Source organism: Apis laboriosa, unplaced genomic scaffold (genome assembly GCF_014066325.1).
Source record: "Apis laboriosa isolate Shangri-la unplaced genomic scaffold, ASM1406632v1 scaffold11_cov152, whole genome shotgun sequence".
Lineage (NCBI taxonomy): Eukaryota > Metazoa > Arthropoda > Insecta > Hymenoptera > Apidae > Apis > Apis laboriosa.
The window spans coordinates 268,166-288,071 of record NW_025221020.1 but is presented as its reverse complement, the minus strand read 5'-3'; the positions used below and the strand labels follow the sequence as shown (position 1 = coordinate 288,071).

General features: G+C 48.8%; 1 protein-coding gene across 1 annotated transcript in view; it reads right to left on the bottom strand.

Annotated features, from left to right (window-relative positions):
- Positions 1–19,475, bottom strand: part of LOC122720041 (atrophin-1) — a 33,600-nt gene extending 14,125 nt beyond the window's left edge. Inside the window, exons 1-5 of the mRNA XM_043946461.1 lie at positions 18,958–19,475; positions 5,330–5,400; positions 3,448–3,665; positions 2,312–2,613; positions 1,702–1,843 (exon numbers count right to left, since the gene is read on the bottom strand). Of these exons, the coding sequence (XP_043802396.1) occupies positions 1,702–1,843; positions 2,312–2,613; positions 3,448–3,665; positions 5,330–5,400; positions 18,958–19,136 (912 nt within the window). The 5' untranslated portion in view covers positions 19,137–19,475. The remainder of the gene's footprint in view (positions 1–1,701; positions 1,844–2,311; positions 2,614–3,447; positions 3,666–5,329; positions 5,401–18,957) is intronic.
- Positions 19,476–19,906: the final 431 nt, after the last annotated feature.

Sequence of the window (19,906 nt, the reverse complement as noted above, 5' to 3'; positions counted from 1 at the left end):
CGATCTCTCCTTCCGAAGAGATGATTACCGCTTATTTCCAATTTCTTTCGGCGCGATATGTACATATATATATATGTACAATATGTATATGTATATGTATATGTATATGTATATGTATAATATATATATGTATAAGATCGTTGTATATGTGTATATATATATATATATATATATAAGATCGTTCGGTGTGGAAACGGCGAGAGCGAAAGCGAGCGAGCAAGTTTCTTCTTCTCCTCGATCCGCGTACGTCCGAGATAACGATCGCGGTGAACGGTGGCGTCGGAGTTTTCCGTTTCGTACGGTCGATTCCTTTCCCGGCGCGGAACACGCGAACACGGATTTCGCATACACCGTTCTTAGCCACGATTATGCAACGCGATAGAGACAGGTGTGGTAGTACCTGTTGCGCAACCACATTATCTTCGCTCTTCGCTCCGTCGGTTGAACAATTAATAACGACAAAGTCCAAGGATACGCGACAGGGCCGCCGTGTGTTGTGTTGGACGTTGCGTCCTCGCATCCGCGACCCGCTTTCGGTCTATCCTCTATCCTCGACCGTCGCGCCACATTTCTCTCTTTTTCTCTCCTCGAGTGTTTGTTTTGTTTTGCTTTTTTTCCCCATCGATCGTTTTTCATCGTGCGTGAGAAAGAGAAAGAAGAAGAAGAAGAAGAAGAAGAAAAAGGAGGAGAAGAGTCGGAAGTAACGGACGCCAAGAATAGGAATATGGGATGGGAAAATTTGGTGGGACGAAAATGGCGCGATATCGTTGGTCGCTTACGGGTGGTCGAGTCCTCTCCCTCTGTACATAAAGTACGTATCGCATTAGCGCGTTAACGCCAATGCGTTAGCCGGTCGGTCGGCGTCGAATGGCGCTTCGGCCGGGATAAACGAGGATAAAATGACACGGGGAGGTTGGAAGGCAGGGTAGGGTGTGGAATTGTCGCCGATTGAAAACAACGCTTGTCGATGAGAGCGGATCGGGTCTGGGTTAGGGGGCCGGTAGAGAGAGGGGCGGCCGCGGCGGTACGAGGGTAGGGATCCAGGGGTAGAGAGCCTCGACGAAGGCCGGCCGACACCGGTGTCCCGCTGCGTTCGATTACAACGACGCCCGTAATAACCGAATTGCCCACGGCCCGTTAAAGCGTTTACACCGTTTGACGGATGATCGACCGCGCGCTCGCTACTGGTAATATATGAATATCAACCAACCTACACACTCTCTCTCTCTCTCTCTCTCTCTCTCTCTTTCTCTCTTCTTCGAAACACACTCGATCGCATCGTAACCTTATCTCGTCGAGTCAAGGTCGTATTGCGGGAGGGGAGAGGGGATTTGATAAACGGAGGGAAAATGGAAAACGCGAGTCGTCGTCGATTGGAAATGGAACGATTTGGATCGACATTGGTGCGCTCGATGAAACGGGCCGCGATAGAAAGGTGGCGAACGCGCTCGTTACCAACGTCGAGCGTGATAACCGAATTGGGTATGGACCATTAAAGCGATTACGACACCTGACGAACCCGCTACAAACGGCTATTTGTCGTCTCGCTACCTTCCATTCGAATTTTCTCGCTAACCAGACGCCCGTTACGGCCCACGGCTAATCCGATTAATCGTTTCTTTCCTTCTCGCGGGGAAAAAGAAGGAAAAGACAAAAAAAAAAAAAAGAGAGAGAGAACGTTCCCTCTCGCGAGCCACTTACTATGATAATGTCCAAATTGTTGGTGAGATGATCCGGAAGTACGCGCTTGCTCACTTCCTCTTCCGGCATACCGTCGAATCTGTCGTGCTTCTTCCTCTCTTTGTACGTCTTTGCTCGTTTCTTCGCCTCGGCTAGCTCCGCTCTGTGTAAAAAAAAAAAAGAAAAGAGCGCTCGATTAACGTCAAGAAACAAAAAAAAAAAAACAAAAAAAAAAAAAAAAAGAAAAACAATCGAGTATAATACAATTTCGCGAGAGAGATATTCGACACAGGAGTGTAGAAAAGCAAAGTTCGCAGTCGAGCGACGACTATAATCGAGTCTAGTCGCATCGATCCACCATCTATCGACCTTACCGCGAATTATTATTTAGAAATGAACTTGTATCCGTTGACCGCGAATACCAGGCCGACGCGCGGTCTGCCAAATGCTACACGATTCCGAGAGAAAAAAAAGAAAGAAAGAAAGAAAGAAAGAAAGAAAGAAAGAAAAAGTGATTCACGATCGATCGTTTCTTTACTTTGGAAAAGTAAAATGTATTTAAGATGTATCGGCTCTCTCTCTCTCTCTCTCTCTCTCTCTCTCTCTCTCTCTCTCTCTCTCTCTCTCTTACTCTTCCGGGGTGAGAATCATCTCGGATTTCCTCTTGCGGCCCCTCTTTTTCGGTTGATGCGCCGTCAACTGGGGATTCACGTTGCCGTTCATCACGCCGAGGTTCATTTGAAGATGTTGCGGTGCGGAGAGCGAGCCGGGCGGCGTTGACGTAGGTGTAGCCAGCACCGCTTGCCCTCCACCTGGACACGTCATGTTTTCGGGATTCCCGACCGGACTGCTCGCCGTCCTTATGCCGCCCATCGACATCTCCTCGTCCACGAACGAGTACGGGTCCACCGGTGTCTCGCATTTGATCGCCACCTGTCGTCAACCAATCGTTCGAGAAAATTCGCTTCTTTTCAAAAAAAAAAAAAAACTTTTTTCTTTCGTTCGATCGAACTCGAACCCTTTACTTACTATTCGTATTCTCTCGTCGGTGATCGATTCTCGAAGAATCGTCTTCTCGAACTCTCGTAGATCTCGCGACGAGATAACCGGCCGATAGCGACACCATTATTTCCGGTTGTTGCTCGCAACAACAATCCGGACGCGCGTGTATGTACGCGAGTAGCAAAATATAGAGCGCGGCACAAAAGGAAGAGATACACTTTATCGGTGTCTGGTGGTCGTCGCGACCGATTATCTTTCGGCTCGATAGCCTCGATCTTGGGTTATCTTGGTTACGATAGCGAACAGTTCGCCTGTACGTATACGACTCGTGTTCCAAGTTAGAAGAGAGAAACGAACGGCGATTTCGATTCGAATACTCGCTCGCTCGTATAAACGTACCTTGCATCGTTAACAGAGGGAGAAAAGGAAATCGAAGGAAATCGAAGGTGAGAAATAGGTGTTTTTGGGGGGGGGGAGGCATGCATCGTCTCTCGTAAGAGACGAAGAAATTCATCTTCGGTCCGCGAATTTTTCCTTCGGTCCGCGAATTTCTCCTTCGGTCCGCGAATTTCTCCTTCGGTCCGCGAATTTCTCCTTCGGTCCGCGAATTTCTCCTTCGGTCCGCGAATTTCTCCTTCGGTCTACCAAATTTTCATCGATCTCGCGATCGATCCCCGTTATTCTTAAATCAATTTCGATCGAAGGCGCGTGAAAGCGCGCGTCGAGTCGGGGGGGAAAGGGAGAGAGAAAATAGAAAAAACTCACCTGTCCGAGGGTGGAAGCGGTGGAGGCAGGTTGCTGGGGTTGATGCGCTGTCGCCGATATCGGCGTGAGGGGTGTGTGCGGCGTGTGTGGTGTGTGCGGTGTGTGCGGTGTCAGCGGCGTGTGGTACTGCTGACTGCTGTCACCACCGGTGCTCCTCATCTCGAGGTCCGGACTTGTCTCGTAACCGTCATCCCTCGCTTCCTGCTTTACCATCACTCCTGTGCACACGGAAAAAGACATCGTACCCGACGCTATGTCGCTTCGATCTATTCTCGCCTCGATAACTCGAACCGATCGCCCAAACATCCCCGAAAAGCTTCCCTTTTCGCGTCCCCCCCCCCTTCCTCCTCCTCCTCTTCGTTTTTCCGCTACATTTCGATATTTTTAATATCGATCTCCAATCGCGCTTCCAAGAGCGACGCGTTATTATTTTTCCATGGGCTTTCGACTCGCTTCTTACTCCTTACTCGCGGTAATATTTTTACGCGGTGAGTCAACGTTTTTACGTAAATGCCGACCTGTAGTTAGTAGTATCTCTTCTCCAGTTTGAATAAAACCGCACGCTTTTCTCCCCTCCCTACTCCCCTTTCTTCCGTCCGAAGAAGGCCACGTATCTCCTTGTCGCGAGTAAAGAAGAAGAAGAAGAAGAAGAAGAAGAAGAAAAAAGAGAAAAAAAAGAAACGTCTCGTCGATTTTCTTTTTAACTCCGGATAACGGATAAACTCGGTTACTCTATTAATCCATCGAATCCGAGGATCTCGTCGAAACGGCGAACGCGTTCGAGCGATGCTCAACGGCGCGTGCGATTGTTCAATGAGTCCGGAAAAAAAATATTTGCCACCCCCAGTGATATCCTCGGTAATCGACGCTTTCCACATTTTTTCCCTCTTTTTTTTTTTTTTTTTTTTTTTTTTTTTTTTTTTTTTTTTTTCCTCCTTTTTTTTCTTTTTTTCTTTTTTTTTTTTACGCGTTTCCAATCATGCGTTCGCACTCTCGCTATCGTTCATGTTCACAATCGCGCTCTCGCGGGTTAAGTTATCGTTACAGCTTCGTTCGATATATCCGTTTCTTCTACTCCCGTTTCTTACTTCTTAGAAAATAACGCGGAAAGCTTTTCACATCGTTCTCGAACGATATATTCTTCGAATAATAATTTTCGGTGGGGAAAACGCGAAATATTCTCGTTCGGATCGAATCTGAAAATGATGGTAGGCGAGTAAGCGTGCGCGCGCGCGCGCGTGCGGGTTTTTGCGGGATGCCAAACGCACGAATCACTTACGTCCGGTCGGTGTGCGTACACTCGCATTTGAGAGGTACAATATATAAAATTAAAACGATATTTGATTCGTTATACCTTTGTCCGCGTAATCGCGCGATATTAAATTGTCACGAGGCTGGTAATTTTTTTTTTATTTTTTCTCTTTCTCTCTCTCTCTCTCTCTCTCGCTCTCTCTCTCTCTCTCTCTCTCTCTCTCCTCCTCTCCTCCCATCGTTGCGAAACTTTTCTCTGCGAAATATCGTCGGAGTCGTTGTTGCTTTTATACATCGTCACCGTTTGATAGTTGTTGGAAAATTGTTCGCGTGGTACGCGTATTCGATGCGCGGCCAATCTTTAAAAGAGAATTCTCCCGATAAATTTGATACAACGCTAATTTAATATGTAGAACGTTTTCCCCAATTTTTCCCTGCCTCGATTAATCAGCGTTTCTCTCCCTTTATTGCGAAATACGCGTTCCATATCCAAAAAAGGAGAAAAAAAAAAAAAAAAAAAAAAAAAAAAAAAAAAGTAATGTACAATTTCATCGATCTCGGCGATTCTTCTCTTCTTCTATCTATATATCTATCTATCTATTTATCGTTCGATACTTATTCCAATCCTCACCTTGAGAACCAGCGCAATTCATCGGTGTCCCATTTGGTGGCCCTCCGTTTTGCACAGGCGACGGATACGATCTGCAAAGAAAGATTACAAAATTACGTCAACCAGCGTATATCGCTATCTCGGCTGATACGGTTCATAGTTCGCCAACAGCCGCCAAGTCGCGATCGAAAGTCGAATATACCTATACACCGTTCCCTTCTTTTCTTTCTTTTTTTTTTTTTTTTTTTTTGAAAAACGGAAAAAGAAAACGGCAGAAGGAAATATGTCTTTTCAACGTATCGACCAGCAACAGGTAATTTTAACTCGTTTCGAGATAATATTCTTCCCCTTAATCTCTTTCTTTCTCGCTCTTTCGAAAGAGAGCTCTCCGAAAAATATTTCGAGCGAAGAAATAACGAAGGAATCGCGCGCAAAAAAAACTCGAGACAAAAAAGTCTAAACTGTACCCTATTTAAACTATCCTATTTCGTGCAAGCGAGCCAACGGTCGGTTACGATTCGTTCTCTTCGTCGCCAGACGTCGTCCTTCCCCTCCTCCCCTCGTCCTTGTTCGTCCATCTTTCTCGAGCAGGTAATCGTTGGATCTTGGGAAGCTCGCGTGACACGCACAAACGAGCGTCGGTAACGCGCTTCGCCGCATCCAAATTAGTCGCATCGTTGGATTGCCGCGAGAGCGGGTCGCACAGTTGCGGACAATTCGAATCGTTCCTCGCGTTGCTGGTTGTGGAGATCGGTGGTGGGCAAAAGAACGAGGCAAAAGTGTGTAACCGTGCTCGAATTTGGAACGATCGGTTCGGTTTACCAGCCAACGGTCTAAAAGCTGTGTCACTCTACACCACGGGGAAAGTCGATGGACGTGGACGGGAGAGGGGGAGGGAGAGAAAGAGATGGGAAGAGAGAGGGAAGAGCTGCGTGGTACGTAATGGGTCTCCGCGCTACAAATATTACGCTCGAGACTAAATACAAACAATCAGGTTTGTTCGGTTTTGTACGGAGCAACGTTGTACGTCGCAGCCGATGCTTTGTTGCCCGTTTCCGTTAAAATTGAAAATTACAGGTATACGGTGCGATCGTGGAATCGATATTCCTTGCATCGTACTCTTTTCCCACGGTATCGGTCGATTCGTAAGCGCGTTCGTAAGAAAGGGTTACCGGTAAGGGGGAGAGGGGGGAGTTATATTATATAGATATCACTCGATAATTTCCATCTAAATACCGTAATCGCATAGCGCGATACGATGTTTCCGCTCGTGCGTAACTTCGATCCCGAGAACTTGAAAATTTCCTTCTTCCTCCTCCCTCCCTCCCTCCTTCTCCTTTGAATTATGGATCGCGCGATTGTCGCGCAGGGGGTTGACTCTAATAATAGCGGACCACGCGTCCCAGGTAAGACGTAATTTTCGCCGACGGTAAAATCGTTTCTTCGCGCGCGAGAAGATTCTTCGCGGATCCATCGGTCGGGAAGGTCACGTGGTAGGGAAACGCGAGCGTTTACTTTTCCGTCGAGAGACGTTTTCCGGACGAGAGAAACGTGGGGAACGGCCGCTGTTCGAGACAGCGCGATGCTCTGGACAAGAAACAGTTACGTAAAGAGAGAGATAGGATACTACGCGTCTCCTTTCGTCTCGTCTCGTTTCGTCTCGTTTCGTCTCGTCTCGTTTCGTCTCGTTTCGTTTCGCGTTTACGATCTAAGGAAAGAGAGGGAGGAGGGAGAGAGGGGGAAAGGAGAAGACGTTACGTTTGAAAATTAGTCAAAGACGGAGAAACGTACGATTTTCGACGCGTACGATCGAAACACGGGAGAAAGGAAGGATGTGGTTTACTTTCTCTTTTCGCGAAGCGTAGCGTCTACGAAAGCGGATGCCTCGCATTTTCGAGGAATCGTGACGAAGCGAGCGATGCGATCGCCTCGACTCTCCTTCTATCGTTTCATCGATATTCCGTGGTCGGTGTTAGCAAACTCGGTTGGTAAAATCGGGAGTGGTAAACGCCGATACGGAAAATCGAGTATCGCGTTACTTTCGCGGATATCCGTGTAAATTCATTTTCGCGGAGAGACGATACTGTTGGGTGAAAAGACGAGGGAAGGAAAAAGGAAGCCGCGATAAAAGTGGCTTCGTAGATAGGTAGGTAGGTAGGTAGGTAGGTAGGTAGGTAGGTAGGTAGGTAGGTAGGTAGGTAGGTAGGTAGGTAGATAGGTGGGTGGATGGGTGGATGGATAGGTAGGAAGACCATGGGATGCACTCGTTCGTAGTGCTATCGACGCGACGCGTCGAGTATTCACGGTGCAACGCGCACTGGAAAATGATCGTTCCGATGCATTTAAGGAAACCGTAGTCCACCGCGTCTTTCTCCTTTTTTTTTCCGCAACCGTTGGCCAAAGTGAAAAAGCTGAAAACTACTTTCCGAGCCTTACGTCGCTCCGCAGCTGCGTTCTTCGTTATCGCGAGAAGAGAAGACGAGAACGAGCCGAAACGAATAGGCGAAGAAAAAAAAATCCGCTCGTACATCGTAATCATTGTCCGCGTCGTCGTCGTCACGCCGTACTTCGTACGAACTAAGTAATCGCGACGTTCGAGTCGAGATCGACGAACGCGAAAACGCGCACGAGCGTGCATCGGTCGAAATATATATATATATATATATATACCGAAGGAGATAGCCGGCGTGAAATTTCGTTGAAAAAATGAAGGACAAAGGGATCAAAGCGTAGGCATTCGCGAAGGAATATTTGGCCGCGTCGAAGAATCGAGGAATACTATTACGTTTCGTAGTCGGCCTTTTTTTTCTTCGCACGACGACCGTTGCTCGTTTTTGCACGGTAATTCGAAAATACTGGGAATAATTTTCAGCAGGAGCTATACCTGCTGGTGGTCTATGTACTTTTTACGTAGCGCTCGGACCTATGTATCGCGGGCCCCGATGTACACACGCTATATATACATATATATATATATATATACATTATATATATACGTATATGTATATATAGGTGCGCGTGTACATGCCACCAAGGTAAATATACAAGGTATATAAGGGTAGCGTGTAGGAGATGGTTGGTACATAGAAGTACTTGCTGGAAACGACTAGGGCAGTGAACGGGAGGTGAGACGAGGGAGGAAGGCAAGGGAATGGAGAGATTCTATCCGTCTCTCTTCCTCCCTCCTCCTCGCTCGCTCACGCTTCTCTTCCTCTCTCCTCGCCCTCACCGCATCTCTCTCGCTCTCTCGCTCTTTCTCTCTCGCTCTTTCGTCTCCATCTCTCTTCGCTTTACTCCCTCCTCTTTCGTAGGGAAAGCTTCGAACCGTTGCTCGAGAACGTTCTTTCGAACGTGGAAAGAAAACTATATTTGCTCGTTTTTTCGATACCGAATGGTGTGGAGTTTCGACAAAAAAAGAATAATTATCGAATATAAGAAAAATTCTCGAGTTCTTGATTCGGATAATCGATCTATTCGGACAATTCTCTTCGAAATTCTTTTCGCGGCTCGAATTACGCATGTTACCTTTCCTAAATCGAAACTTCCAAGTTAATGGTTTCGACGCTGGAATACTGCTTACTTTTATTCTGCGATTACGATTGAACGCGATCGAGACATAGCCGCTTCTTATCTCGACACTTTTCGTATGGCGTATTCTACATATATGTTTTAAAAGGTAGAGGAGCAAAAGAATACGTAGAAGGCGTTGTTGAGGAAAGTTGCATCGTTCTCTCCGGTTTGCCCGGATTCATCGATGAAACGATCGAACGCGAAAGGAAGATTCGGAAGGGAGGGAGAGAGAGAGAGTGAGAAAGAGAGAGAGAAAAATCGAGAAAAGGAAAAGAGGGAAAGAGGCGAGGTCTCGCGCGGGGTTCGTAGCTACCCCTAAGCCGGGCTGTGGCTGGTGCTGGTGCTGGTGCTGCTGCTGCTGCTGCTGCTCGTTGCTAGGGGAAACCTCCAGAAAACTCTACACACACACACTGGCCGTATGCCCGCTGACACGTATACGCATACCCATACAAATTTTCGCGCATACACCGGCAGAGACACCTATACACTACGCACAGACACGGTCGCCAGCTCGCACACGCTTGCCGCTAAAGGGGGCAACGAGAGGAGCTCACGCACGTACGCTCACGCACACCTTCGCGCGTCCTGGAAAATGTCGATAACGAAAAACCACTGCTCTTTCGCTCTCTCCTCTTGCCCTTCTCTCTTTCTCACCATCTTTCTCGTCTGCCTGTTCGTCCACTCGCTCGCTCGCTCGCTCGCTCGCTCATTCGTTCGTTCGTTCGTTCGTTCGTTCGTTCGTTCGCTTGCTCGCTCGCTCGCTCGCTCGATCGTTCGTACACGCTCCATCGTCCTCGCACGTATCATCGCGCCAATATTCTTTTCCAGTATTTTTTCAATTTCTCGAATTTTTCGTTCGCGCGCAATGAAATCAGTTTCCAAGAAAAATTCTCTCTCTTTCCACGAGATCGCTATCTTCGCCAGATTCTTCTCTCGAACGTACGTCGAGAAACGTTTCACGCCTGATTTCGTCTCGCGACACCGAAGATCGGTGATTTCGGGCCACGCGTCGTCCTTCGTCGCGTTATGGAAAGAGAGAAACGGGCAAAAGGGGGAAAGAATCGGTGACGCAAGCTTACGTGGCGACCCACGTAACGGCCCTCGTAAAAAAAGAAGAGAGATAGAGAGAGAGAGAAAGAGAGAGAAAGAAGCATCCTGCGTTCGCGATAAAAATTTACGAGGCGGAGGATGAGAATCCGAAAAGCCGGGCACAGGCTCGCCGACATTTCCAAACTCGGAGAAACGAGGTCCTGTGGCGCCACCGTCTTCCTACGGTCCGCACCGAACCAACGATTTTTTACTCCGTACCATGAATATTTATCTCGCGTATGGAACGGTTGGGCCGTGTCGAACTCGAATCGGTTGGCAACCGGAGATGGAAAGAGCGCGCGAACCGCGTACGAAAGCCGAATTCGGGTTTGCAACGGCACGAAGGAAAAGACGAAGGAAAGGAGGATCGACGATGGTCGAAGGTCGAACGACCTTCGCCAACACGGAGAGGGGAGAGGATTCCCCCGAGTGGAATCGACGTATCGCCTTAGGTCGCGTCGTAGTTCCAAGTTTCCAGTTATAAATTACAGGGTAGACGACCGAGTTCCACCGTTTCTTCTCCCAACGTCCTTCTCTCTTTCCTCCCGTCCATCCTCTTTTTCTCTCGCCTTCCTTCGCCTCCCCTCCTCTTTTTTCTTCCCTTCGGTCGCCTAACTGGCTCGCAGGAGCCGTACACCGCGTATCGGAACGTGCGTTCGAACCACGTGTGGTCCCCATTCATAAAATCCTCGAGCCGTAGCACGTGCATCGGAACCCCCTAAAGGACACCGCCACACTTTTTAAACCTTTCTTTCCTCCTCTTTTTCTTTTTTTCTTTCTTTTCCCTTCCAATGTATTTCACGCGATATAATAAATCGAGTTCTCTCACTTTCTTCCCTTCCTTCCTTTTTTTTTTCCTCTTTCTTTTTCGCAAACCCGAATCGATTTTCGTTCAAGCCTCTTCTAGTAGCCAATCCGTCGATCTATCGTTATCGATGGTCGAGTCAAGAAAAATCGTCTTCGTCTTTCTCGCGTCTCTTTTGCCACGATGGGACAAAGAATTCAAGAACGAGTAATCGGTCTCTCTTTTCTCTTTCCCTTCCCTTCCCTACCCTCGTGCTCTCGTTGCTTCCTCTCAGCCGTTCGAGGAGCAACAACTCTTGCGGTCGAGGCGCGATAATCTTGCCTCGAATCTGTGCAGTTGCGATCGATCGAGAGGATTCTCCGCTCGCCAACTCTCTCTCCCTCTCTCTCTCTCTCTCTCTCTCTCTCTCTCTCTCTCTCTCTCTCTCTCTCGCGAAGCATGCTCGATTTTCATGTAATTCAAACGAAGCGCGAGACTTGGAACGAGACATCGGATCGCGATGCGAAACGACTCGTCTCTTCTACCGTTGACGGCTAGAAGGTAAGTTGGCTGCCCCTCGCCCCCTCTCCTCTTATCTCGGGGATGGGAAGAGAAAAAAACGAGAATGAATGAATCGGCGTGCGATCCATCGCGTCTCTCTCTCTCTCTCTCTCTCTCTCTCTCTCTCTCTCTCTCTCTCTCTCTCTCTTCCCCCCCTGTTCCAGTGGAAAATACACGGAGAATACGGCAAGTGAGTCAATATATCGGATACACACACACATACACACACACACACACACACAGCTGGTGGTATTCCCCGGCCTAGGTCGGCCCAATCAAATTTTATGATTTGTATCCATCTCGTTCCTCGCGATCCTGACCTACCGCCACCCGTTTCACCGCCGATAGTGCTCTTTTCGTTCTTGCTTTTTTTTATTTTTTTTTTTTTCCAACCCTCTCTCTGTACTTCCATCCGATCCCTCCCCCCTTCCCACCCTGCCGCGCGACCTCCGCGAAAAAAAGGGAGAGTGACTTCGAAAGTCAATAAATCGAATTTCTATTCGACGCTTTAAACTTCCCCCCTCCTCTCGCCTCCCTCTCGTTTCATTCTTCTCGCACGTTCAACCCCTCGCGCATAACTCGTCAATGAAATATCAACATCTATCATCCGTTTTCCTCTTCCTCTTCCACTTCCTCTACCTCTCCCCTATCTCTCTCTCTCTCTCTCTCTACGTCACACGCTAATCGCGAGCCGACCTTCGTCTTCTTTTCGCTCGTGTTTCGTTGCCAGATAATTATCGACGCGTCGCGACTGTACCGTACCGTACCGAAACGAAACGAAATCGACCTTCACGTCTCTCGACAATACGGGGCGACAACGGCGATACCGACGTCGCCAACCGTCGTACCATCCTTGTTTGTCCACGACCACGAAATACGAGTTCAACACTTTCGAGCGTGGAACGACGAATTTTCGAAGATTTCTCCAACATTTCTCCCTCCCCTCCTTCTTGCCCCGATAGCTTCGAAAATCTTGCACGCTCCAAATCCTGGACGCCTCGATTTTCGAAAAGCGATGCGTCCGATTCTCGTGGTCTCGGGAGGAAACGAGGCCAGAACGAGGACTCGTTTGACCCGAAAACTGGACGACGGGGGGGAAGGAGGATCGAAAAGCGGAAAGGAACACTGGATGTTCTGAGGGGGAGTGAAAGGTCGCGCGATGGGAAAGAAGAATGGGAAGAGAAAAGAAGACGTAGGAACGATTGATCGCGATGGAAGGGGAGACGATGGAAGGGGAGAAGAAGGGAAAGAGAAACGACCCTTCCTCCTCTCCTTCCTTCCTTCCTTCCTTCCTTCCTTCCTTCCTTCCTTCCTTCCTTCCTTCGAATCCCCAAAGCGAGACGCCACGGCGACGAGACTTTGACCGAGTTTTGAAGCGACTCCTACGGCAGCGACGCGAGGACGAGAGGGTGAGAGAGCGGCGCAGCTGGTGGGGCCGGTGAGAAGGGTGCGAGGTGCGGCAAGTAGAAAAGAGAGAGAGAGAGAGAGAAAGCGCGCCGCCCTCCCAGACGACCTCCTCCGTATCGCTTCGCATTGCCTCGTAATTTCTCGCATAGCCGACGGTAAACCATTTACCGTGGTCGGTGCCAAAAGTTCGCCAGTCACGCTTCGCGCGCGCTCCCTCCCCTCCGACAGTCGAGGAAAAATCGAGGGGAATTAAGGAAACTAAGTATCCAACGGTCGATCGATCGATCGATCGATCGATCCCTCGAATCCCGAGACGAAGCGAAAAGCGACGGCTGCGAACGGTCGAGGTATGCTCTAGTAAGTAGTAAACAAAGGGTGGGGGGGATGTACGTTGGATATCTTGGACAGGGAGCATAGCTAAGATGGCCGAGAGGGCATATACACCGTTCGAAGTTTCGATCGGTTCGAGATATTCATGGACGACTTTCCCAAACTTGTCAACAACCAGGCTGAAAATTCGTTGCGAGAGGGGAAATGGGGATGCGCGCGAGCCGCGTGTTCCCAACTTTCCAGTTTCTCGCCGAATTCCGCCAAGTTTCGCCCCATGTTGGCGCGGAGGGAGAGGAGGGGAAGAAGGATAGGTTGCATCGATGCGAATCGATGCAAATTAGACGCTTGACGCTCGATTTTTATCTACTCGAACGTACGGAAGACGAGCGTCAAAGTCCGCGTTATTTATATACCTAGGTAGAGTCGACGACGGTCGTAGAGTCGAAATTTTCGAGGAGAAAAATTGTTGATGTCCGCAGCCGCGGGTAACGGGCAATTTCGCGAATACCGCGATTACGCGTTATCGAGGGTGCGCGTGGTTTCGCGTTGGCCGATCGTCGTGATCGGGGGAAACGCGAGCAAAAAACCTTTTCCCCTGCAAATGGAAAACTCTCGTTCCCATGAGTTATATCATATCGCGATAAACTCGAAACGCGAGGCGTGAAAAAAGCGTACGTTGCGTTCGTGCTTGCACGCGAAACGCATCGCGTATGCGACCGAGTATTTGCGCGTCCGATCCACGTTTCCTCGGTGTCTCTTCGCACATACCTACCTACGTAAGTAGATAAGTACGCGTCACCGCGTCAACCGACACGAATCGTTTCTCGCTCTCTCTAATCGTCGAGAAAGAGAATACAAGTCGAATAATCGTGCGTAGGTATGCCGAGTTTCTTCTTAAAACTCTCTCGCCTCGTCCCCTTACGACCTCTCCGGTTCACGATCGTCGTTGCACGACGCGAAAAATCGAAAAAGACCAAGAGTCGGAGGAGAAGCGAACGCTGTGTAACGATACGATTCCAAGTATAATTAAATACGCGTTAAATAATATCCGGAGAACGAGTAGCGATATTGTATTAATTTACCAAATGTGCGCGTAATTATTCGAATTATTATAACTATCGGTCCGGTCCGAGGCGAATCTGTTCTAAAAAGCTGCGCCGTCCGTTCCGCGATGCAATTAAAGTCGAATGTAAACCGATAGGGACGCTGTTATACGAAACTTGGAGGTAATGATTACGCGAGCCGTTGTAATTTATTACCGCGTGTGTTCGTTATTCTCAATTGTAACGTAATTCGGTAATATAGCCTAATTGCGGTCTTAACAAGATCGCGTCCACGATTGTCCTTTGCGATTTCGATCGTTTCTCTTTTCGTTCTTCGACCGATGGATAGGTGAAACGAGATACGTTGAAAAGATCCATTTTCCAAGTCGTTCGGCGAGCGGCCGAAATAAGTCACGTTTTTCCCCTCCCGATTCTCGCGGAAACCAGTTCGACGAATATCATTTTTTTGTATATCGCGAATGTTTCTTATTCTTTCGCTGTATCATCGCGTTTATTACAGATAAGGCGATCGTCTAAACGAACGAACGAACGAACGAACGAAGTGTAACGGAACGTATGCAACGGTTAAACGTCTTCGTTGTGCACCTTTCTGCAATTTGTTTCGCGTTCGATAAGCAAGATGACTCATCGAACGCTCACTATCGCGTTCTTCGTCAAATGGAACTCGATACGCGTCTCATTAACACGGGCAAACGGTGCGCTTTTGCGTTCCTTTTTTTCGTCCATTTCTCTTTCTTTCTCTCTCTCTTTTTTCTCTCTCTCTGTCTCTCTCTATCTCGCGCGCGCACACACACACACACATATACACACATTCTGAAATTACGAGAACGCGCGACAATCGAAAAGATCGAACAACGATAATCGACGAGACGAATAGTTATATTCTTCGTCGCGTTGGAAAGTTCGAGACACAAGAGTCGACTGGAAGAGAGGAGAAAGACAGAAAAGGATGAAACGTGGGATACGTCAGGCATAGCGAAGTTGCGCGAGTGTTTCTCGGTGTTTAACGAGCGTTTCTCGTTGGCAAACGATGCGGCCGGCGTTGCTTACATCGACTCCTCCGTCGTCGGGACGAAAAGGTCGAAATGAGCGAAAACCGTGGGGAAGCCGGAGAAGGCCGAAACGCAACGGACACGCACGAACGGCATACACGCGGCCGAGGTGCACACCTATGCGCGTATCATTATCGAAAGAAAGACTGGGAGAGAAAAAAAGTAGGTGAAGAGAGAAGAAAAAAAGAAGCGGTTCCGCGACAGACTTCTCCGGTACGGCGAAGGAAACCGTAGGTAATCGAGCGAGCAGAAATGCTGACGCGGATAAGGGAAACCCTTACGACCGTTTCTGGTGCGCCGGCTATTTACGATCGGTCTCGGTCTATTCCGATGGAACAACCGGAGAAGATGTATTCACCCCGATTCGCGAGATTTCGAAATTCTTACCATCGTCTCTTTCGATCGTCGCAACGTCTATCGAACGTTCGTTAATGAAATTACGTAACGAGTAAAACTTCCAACCGTTCGGATATATTCTCTTTCGATCCTACTTTTTTTCTTTAAACGCCTAAGTTCAAACGCGTAATCGCTCCTCGACTATTTCGTTCCTCGCAGTTTTCGTTCCATCGATCTCTTCGTGAGGTAACTCACGAAAACGTGTAAACTCGGTTGCCAACGGAATTTCTTTTTCGCTCGTTATCTTCTCCACACGCACGATATCGAGGAAACAGAGTCGAAACGGGTTTCGTATTCCGAGCTTTCCCAATTTCGATACTCTCACTGTTACCGTTCACCGAAAATACCACGTATCGCCTCGAGAAATACTCTTCTCGACCAAGTCTGTGAATCGTTTTTTTTTTTTTTAATGCGAATCGCTCCTATTTTTTTTCCTCTTCCTTCTTTCTTTTACTTTTTCTTTACTTTTTCTCTCATTTTTTTTTTTTTTCTTTCCATCGTCACCGATACGAATCGCAAAAGTTGGTCAATTTTGTAGAAATCGAGGGAAAAACTCGTAATCCGGCAACGTTGCCCTCAAAGCGAGAACAGACCGGTACAGGCTGATAAAAATAAATTTGCGCCCGGAATAATCACGGAGCTCCCTAGAGATCTCCGTATGGACGGTGTCTTAGGTGCTGTTTGGCGTAGCGAGTCCGTGAGCGCGTTATCCGTGATGCGTCGCGATTTTCTTCTTAATCGCCAAGCGAAAAAAATCTCGTCACCGAAATTTCGAAATTTTGTCGCGTTTCTCATCATCGTTCTCTTCGATTCTACGGAACGAGTCGGTGGAACGGGACCCCGACTTTTGAAAAGACGCGTATCACGAACGTGGTAGAACGCGTTGCACGAACGAACGAACGAACGAACGAACAACCGTGGAAGAGGAGAGAGGCGGAGAGCGGGAAAGACGCGTGTTACGAAACCATAGCCTGCGAGAACCGAAGGAGGAGAAGAGAGCAGAGCCCGTTCGACGAGCTCTCTTCGTGCGGCCGTTTGTGTTCTATCCTCCTCCTCCTCCTCCTCCTCTCCTCCTCCTCCGCTACCTCCTCGTCCACCTCCTCGTCGTCCTCCGCCACTACCGCCGCCTTCTCCTCCTCCTGCTATCCCTCCTGCCACCCCCGCCGCCCACCCCCTTTCGCCCCGCGCCCTTCTCAACCGCCACCTCTTCCGTTCCCTCGCCCCTTGCCTCTTTCCCGTCTTTCGCATCTACCTTCCTACTTTTCCTTCTCTCGCTCGTTTATTCGCTTTGCCTCTTTCTTCCTCCTTTGCCGTTACTCTCTTCTCTCTTTTCCTCCTTCTCCTACTACTACACTACTACTACTACATTACTACTACTACTATTACTACAACTACAACTACAACTACACACTACTACACTACTACCACCACCATCACCTTTCCTTCCTCCGGCTCGTCGTTTCCACCTCGACGTTTGCTTCGGGCTAAAATAAAAACGCGAGGAGATAACCGTACGAGACGCGAGAGAAAGGAGAGACGTCCGACCCATCGTACCGAGAAAGAAAAGAAAGAGCAGGGAGTGTAAAAGCGCGAAGGAGCCGCGTAAAATGATCGGGGCGAAGGGAAGGAAGAAGAGGAAGAAGGAGAAGGCAGGTCGAGGGGAAAGGTATAACGCGGACCAACTACAAGGAAGAAGGAAAAAAGCGGCGATCGCGCGAGGAACCAACCGAGCTAGAATGTTGCATCGTTCAAAAATTCGCACGAACGTTCGTTTCAAAACTTTTGCGCATTCTTTTTCGATTTTTCTCCGATTTGTTATATCGAAAAGAAATATACAGGTACAGTTCGAAACCAACGTTCAAACATAATCATCGCATCGCAATTCGGTGCGTATGTTTCTTCGTGACGCGACTAATGGACGAGTCGTTACCAATCATTCTGACAATGCGTCAAAGTTGAGTCGCAAAGTTCATGCCATCCGTGGAACTTGACGCGAAATCGTTGCACGGATGGTAACGTGGTTCGCTCGAAGGAAGCGTGCACCAGTGCACGATCAAAGTTGTCCGCGTGAAACGCGACCTTGGCGCCGAAACGCGACGTTCCATGCATTCGTTACGGTTGATAGTAGCGAAGAATGAAAGAATCGATTTTTTTTTTTTTTTTTTTTTTTGCGCGAGAAAAGCTTAAACGGTGTTAAATTGGCGCGGCCAAGGAATACGGCTTTGTCGAAGCCGATTCCCGGATACTTGGATCTCGTAGACCATTCATGTATTCCAAACTTATAGAATACATGAATAATACTTGGCGCAGACCAAGCGACGACGAAAAAGCGAGAGGGAAAGAATCGAAAAGGAGGCTCGATCCTATCGATCTTGTCGATTTTTATCGATAATTTAACGCGATTTATTTCGCTATTAATTACACGTGATAGCGTTCGCGTTCATTCGGTTTCGAGACGCAATAGAAGGCATCGAGTGCGCTATCCCGATGAAATCGTTTACCGTATCTTTCCCGCCACGTGGCTCTTGTTGCAATCGTTCCGGTGGCGATCCTCGCTGGTTCGCGCTACGCTAAGAATTTATCCTCGTCTCGTTGTTCGTCACGTTCCAAAGGGATAGAGAGAAGAAACGCGCGTGATCGAATCGCGAGGAAAGTTGGTCAGGAATTTGCTGGGAAACGGGTAGGCGAGAGATAGCGGATACCGGTCGAAGCGCAGAATCTAGCCTTGACCTATTGGCGGCCTCGCGTCTGGTCCAAACTTCTCGCGGTTTCGCTTCGATTCGATTCGGTTCGGTTCGGATCTCCAGAGGCCACCGCGTAAAACGCGTTTATCGCTTTCTCTTTCTCTCTCATTCCTCCGCTTCTAGACCGGACATTTCCAAATAAAAAGTCTTCGTTCCTATCGCCGTATATACATATGTATATATATATATATATATATATATATATTCGCTCACCGACGGATTTAGATTGGAGATTTTAAAGGATCGGTACGTTACCTTGTGGACGGTTATCGTCGCGACATCGATCACACCCGTCTACGCGGTGGTGGAAACAAATTGTACGGTTTAAGGAACGAGGGCACGACCGGACCTTGCGCAACGAATACAAATGCTACTCTCCCTGTCCCTTGATGGCGCGTGACGAAATTCGTAAAAAGCTCGAGCGAGAGGACGGACAGAGCATAGCGAACAGATATCCGTATCAGTGACAACGCGATAACGCGCGTTCGCGACAAAGCTCGGAATGGAGAATCATCGTTCCGTTCCCGTCGCATCGTCGCTTCAGAACAAAGTCCTCCACAGTTTTTCCATTTCCGATCACCGCCGACGGAAGTCGATTTCTCCGACGATCTCGCGACTCTACGATTTCCGTTGAAAGGACGTACGGACTTACAATTTATAGTGATGTTGCATGTGATGAGCCAAATGCAGTTCGGCGGGATGTTGTTGAAGTTGCTGCTGTTGTTGCTGTTGCTGCGGGTGCATAGCCTGGTGATGGTGAGTCTGCGGGGGATCCAGGCTAGAGGCACCCAGCAGATTCGCGCTCTCCCGAAACAGCGTTGCCACCTGCATCCTCGCTAATATATATATATATATATTATCCTTCGATTAGACTTGTCACACCTTCTCTCCCGACAGACTCGCCAGCCTCTCTCTACACTTTCCGAGGAATTCAAAATAGGGAAATTCTAGGGACTCCGAGAGAAAGATTGGAACGATGGATAGACGGACGAGAGTAAACAGGTAGCAGGGTAAGCAGGCAAGTCCACTGTTCCCGACGGCTTCGCGGAGGGAACGCGAGCCGTCGGTAGGTTAGCGCGAGACGAAGAAACGCGCGCGATCTCGCGTCACTAAAAACGCTTGCACCAACAACACTCACTGTGGCACACTGTCACTGTCGTGAAACGTGATCTGTCGTACCGTCGCGACGACGAGACCGACGGCAATCTCGGTCGGTCGCCGACGACGACGACGACTACTACGACAACTACTACGACACGACGACGATCGCCGCGAATCGAGCGGATTCGATCAAGGTTCAATCGAGCCCCCTCGTAGTGCTGCTCGTCCTCCGATTACCGCTCGCGATCTTCCTTTCCACCGTCGTCATCGTCCTCCAGGATATCCGACGGCCGGTCTCGGGAGCGCCTCGATCCTCCGTCGGAACTCTTCCTCCTCCTCCTCCTCCTCCTCCTCCTCCTCCTCTTCCTCCTCCTCTTTTTCTTCTTCCTCTGCTCCTCGACTCCTCGACGAATCCAAACCCGCGGAGACGCGAAAAGGAGGAACAGAGAGGCAGAGCTCGGACGATAGCCGGACCCACGGTGTTCGGCTGTCTCGCTACT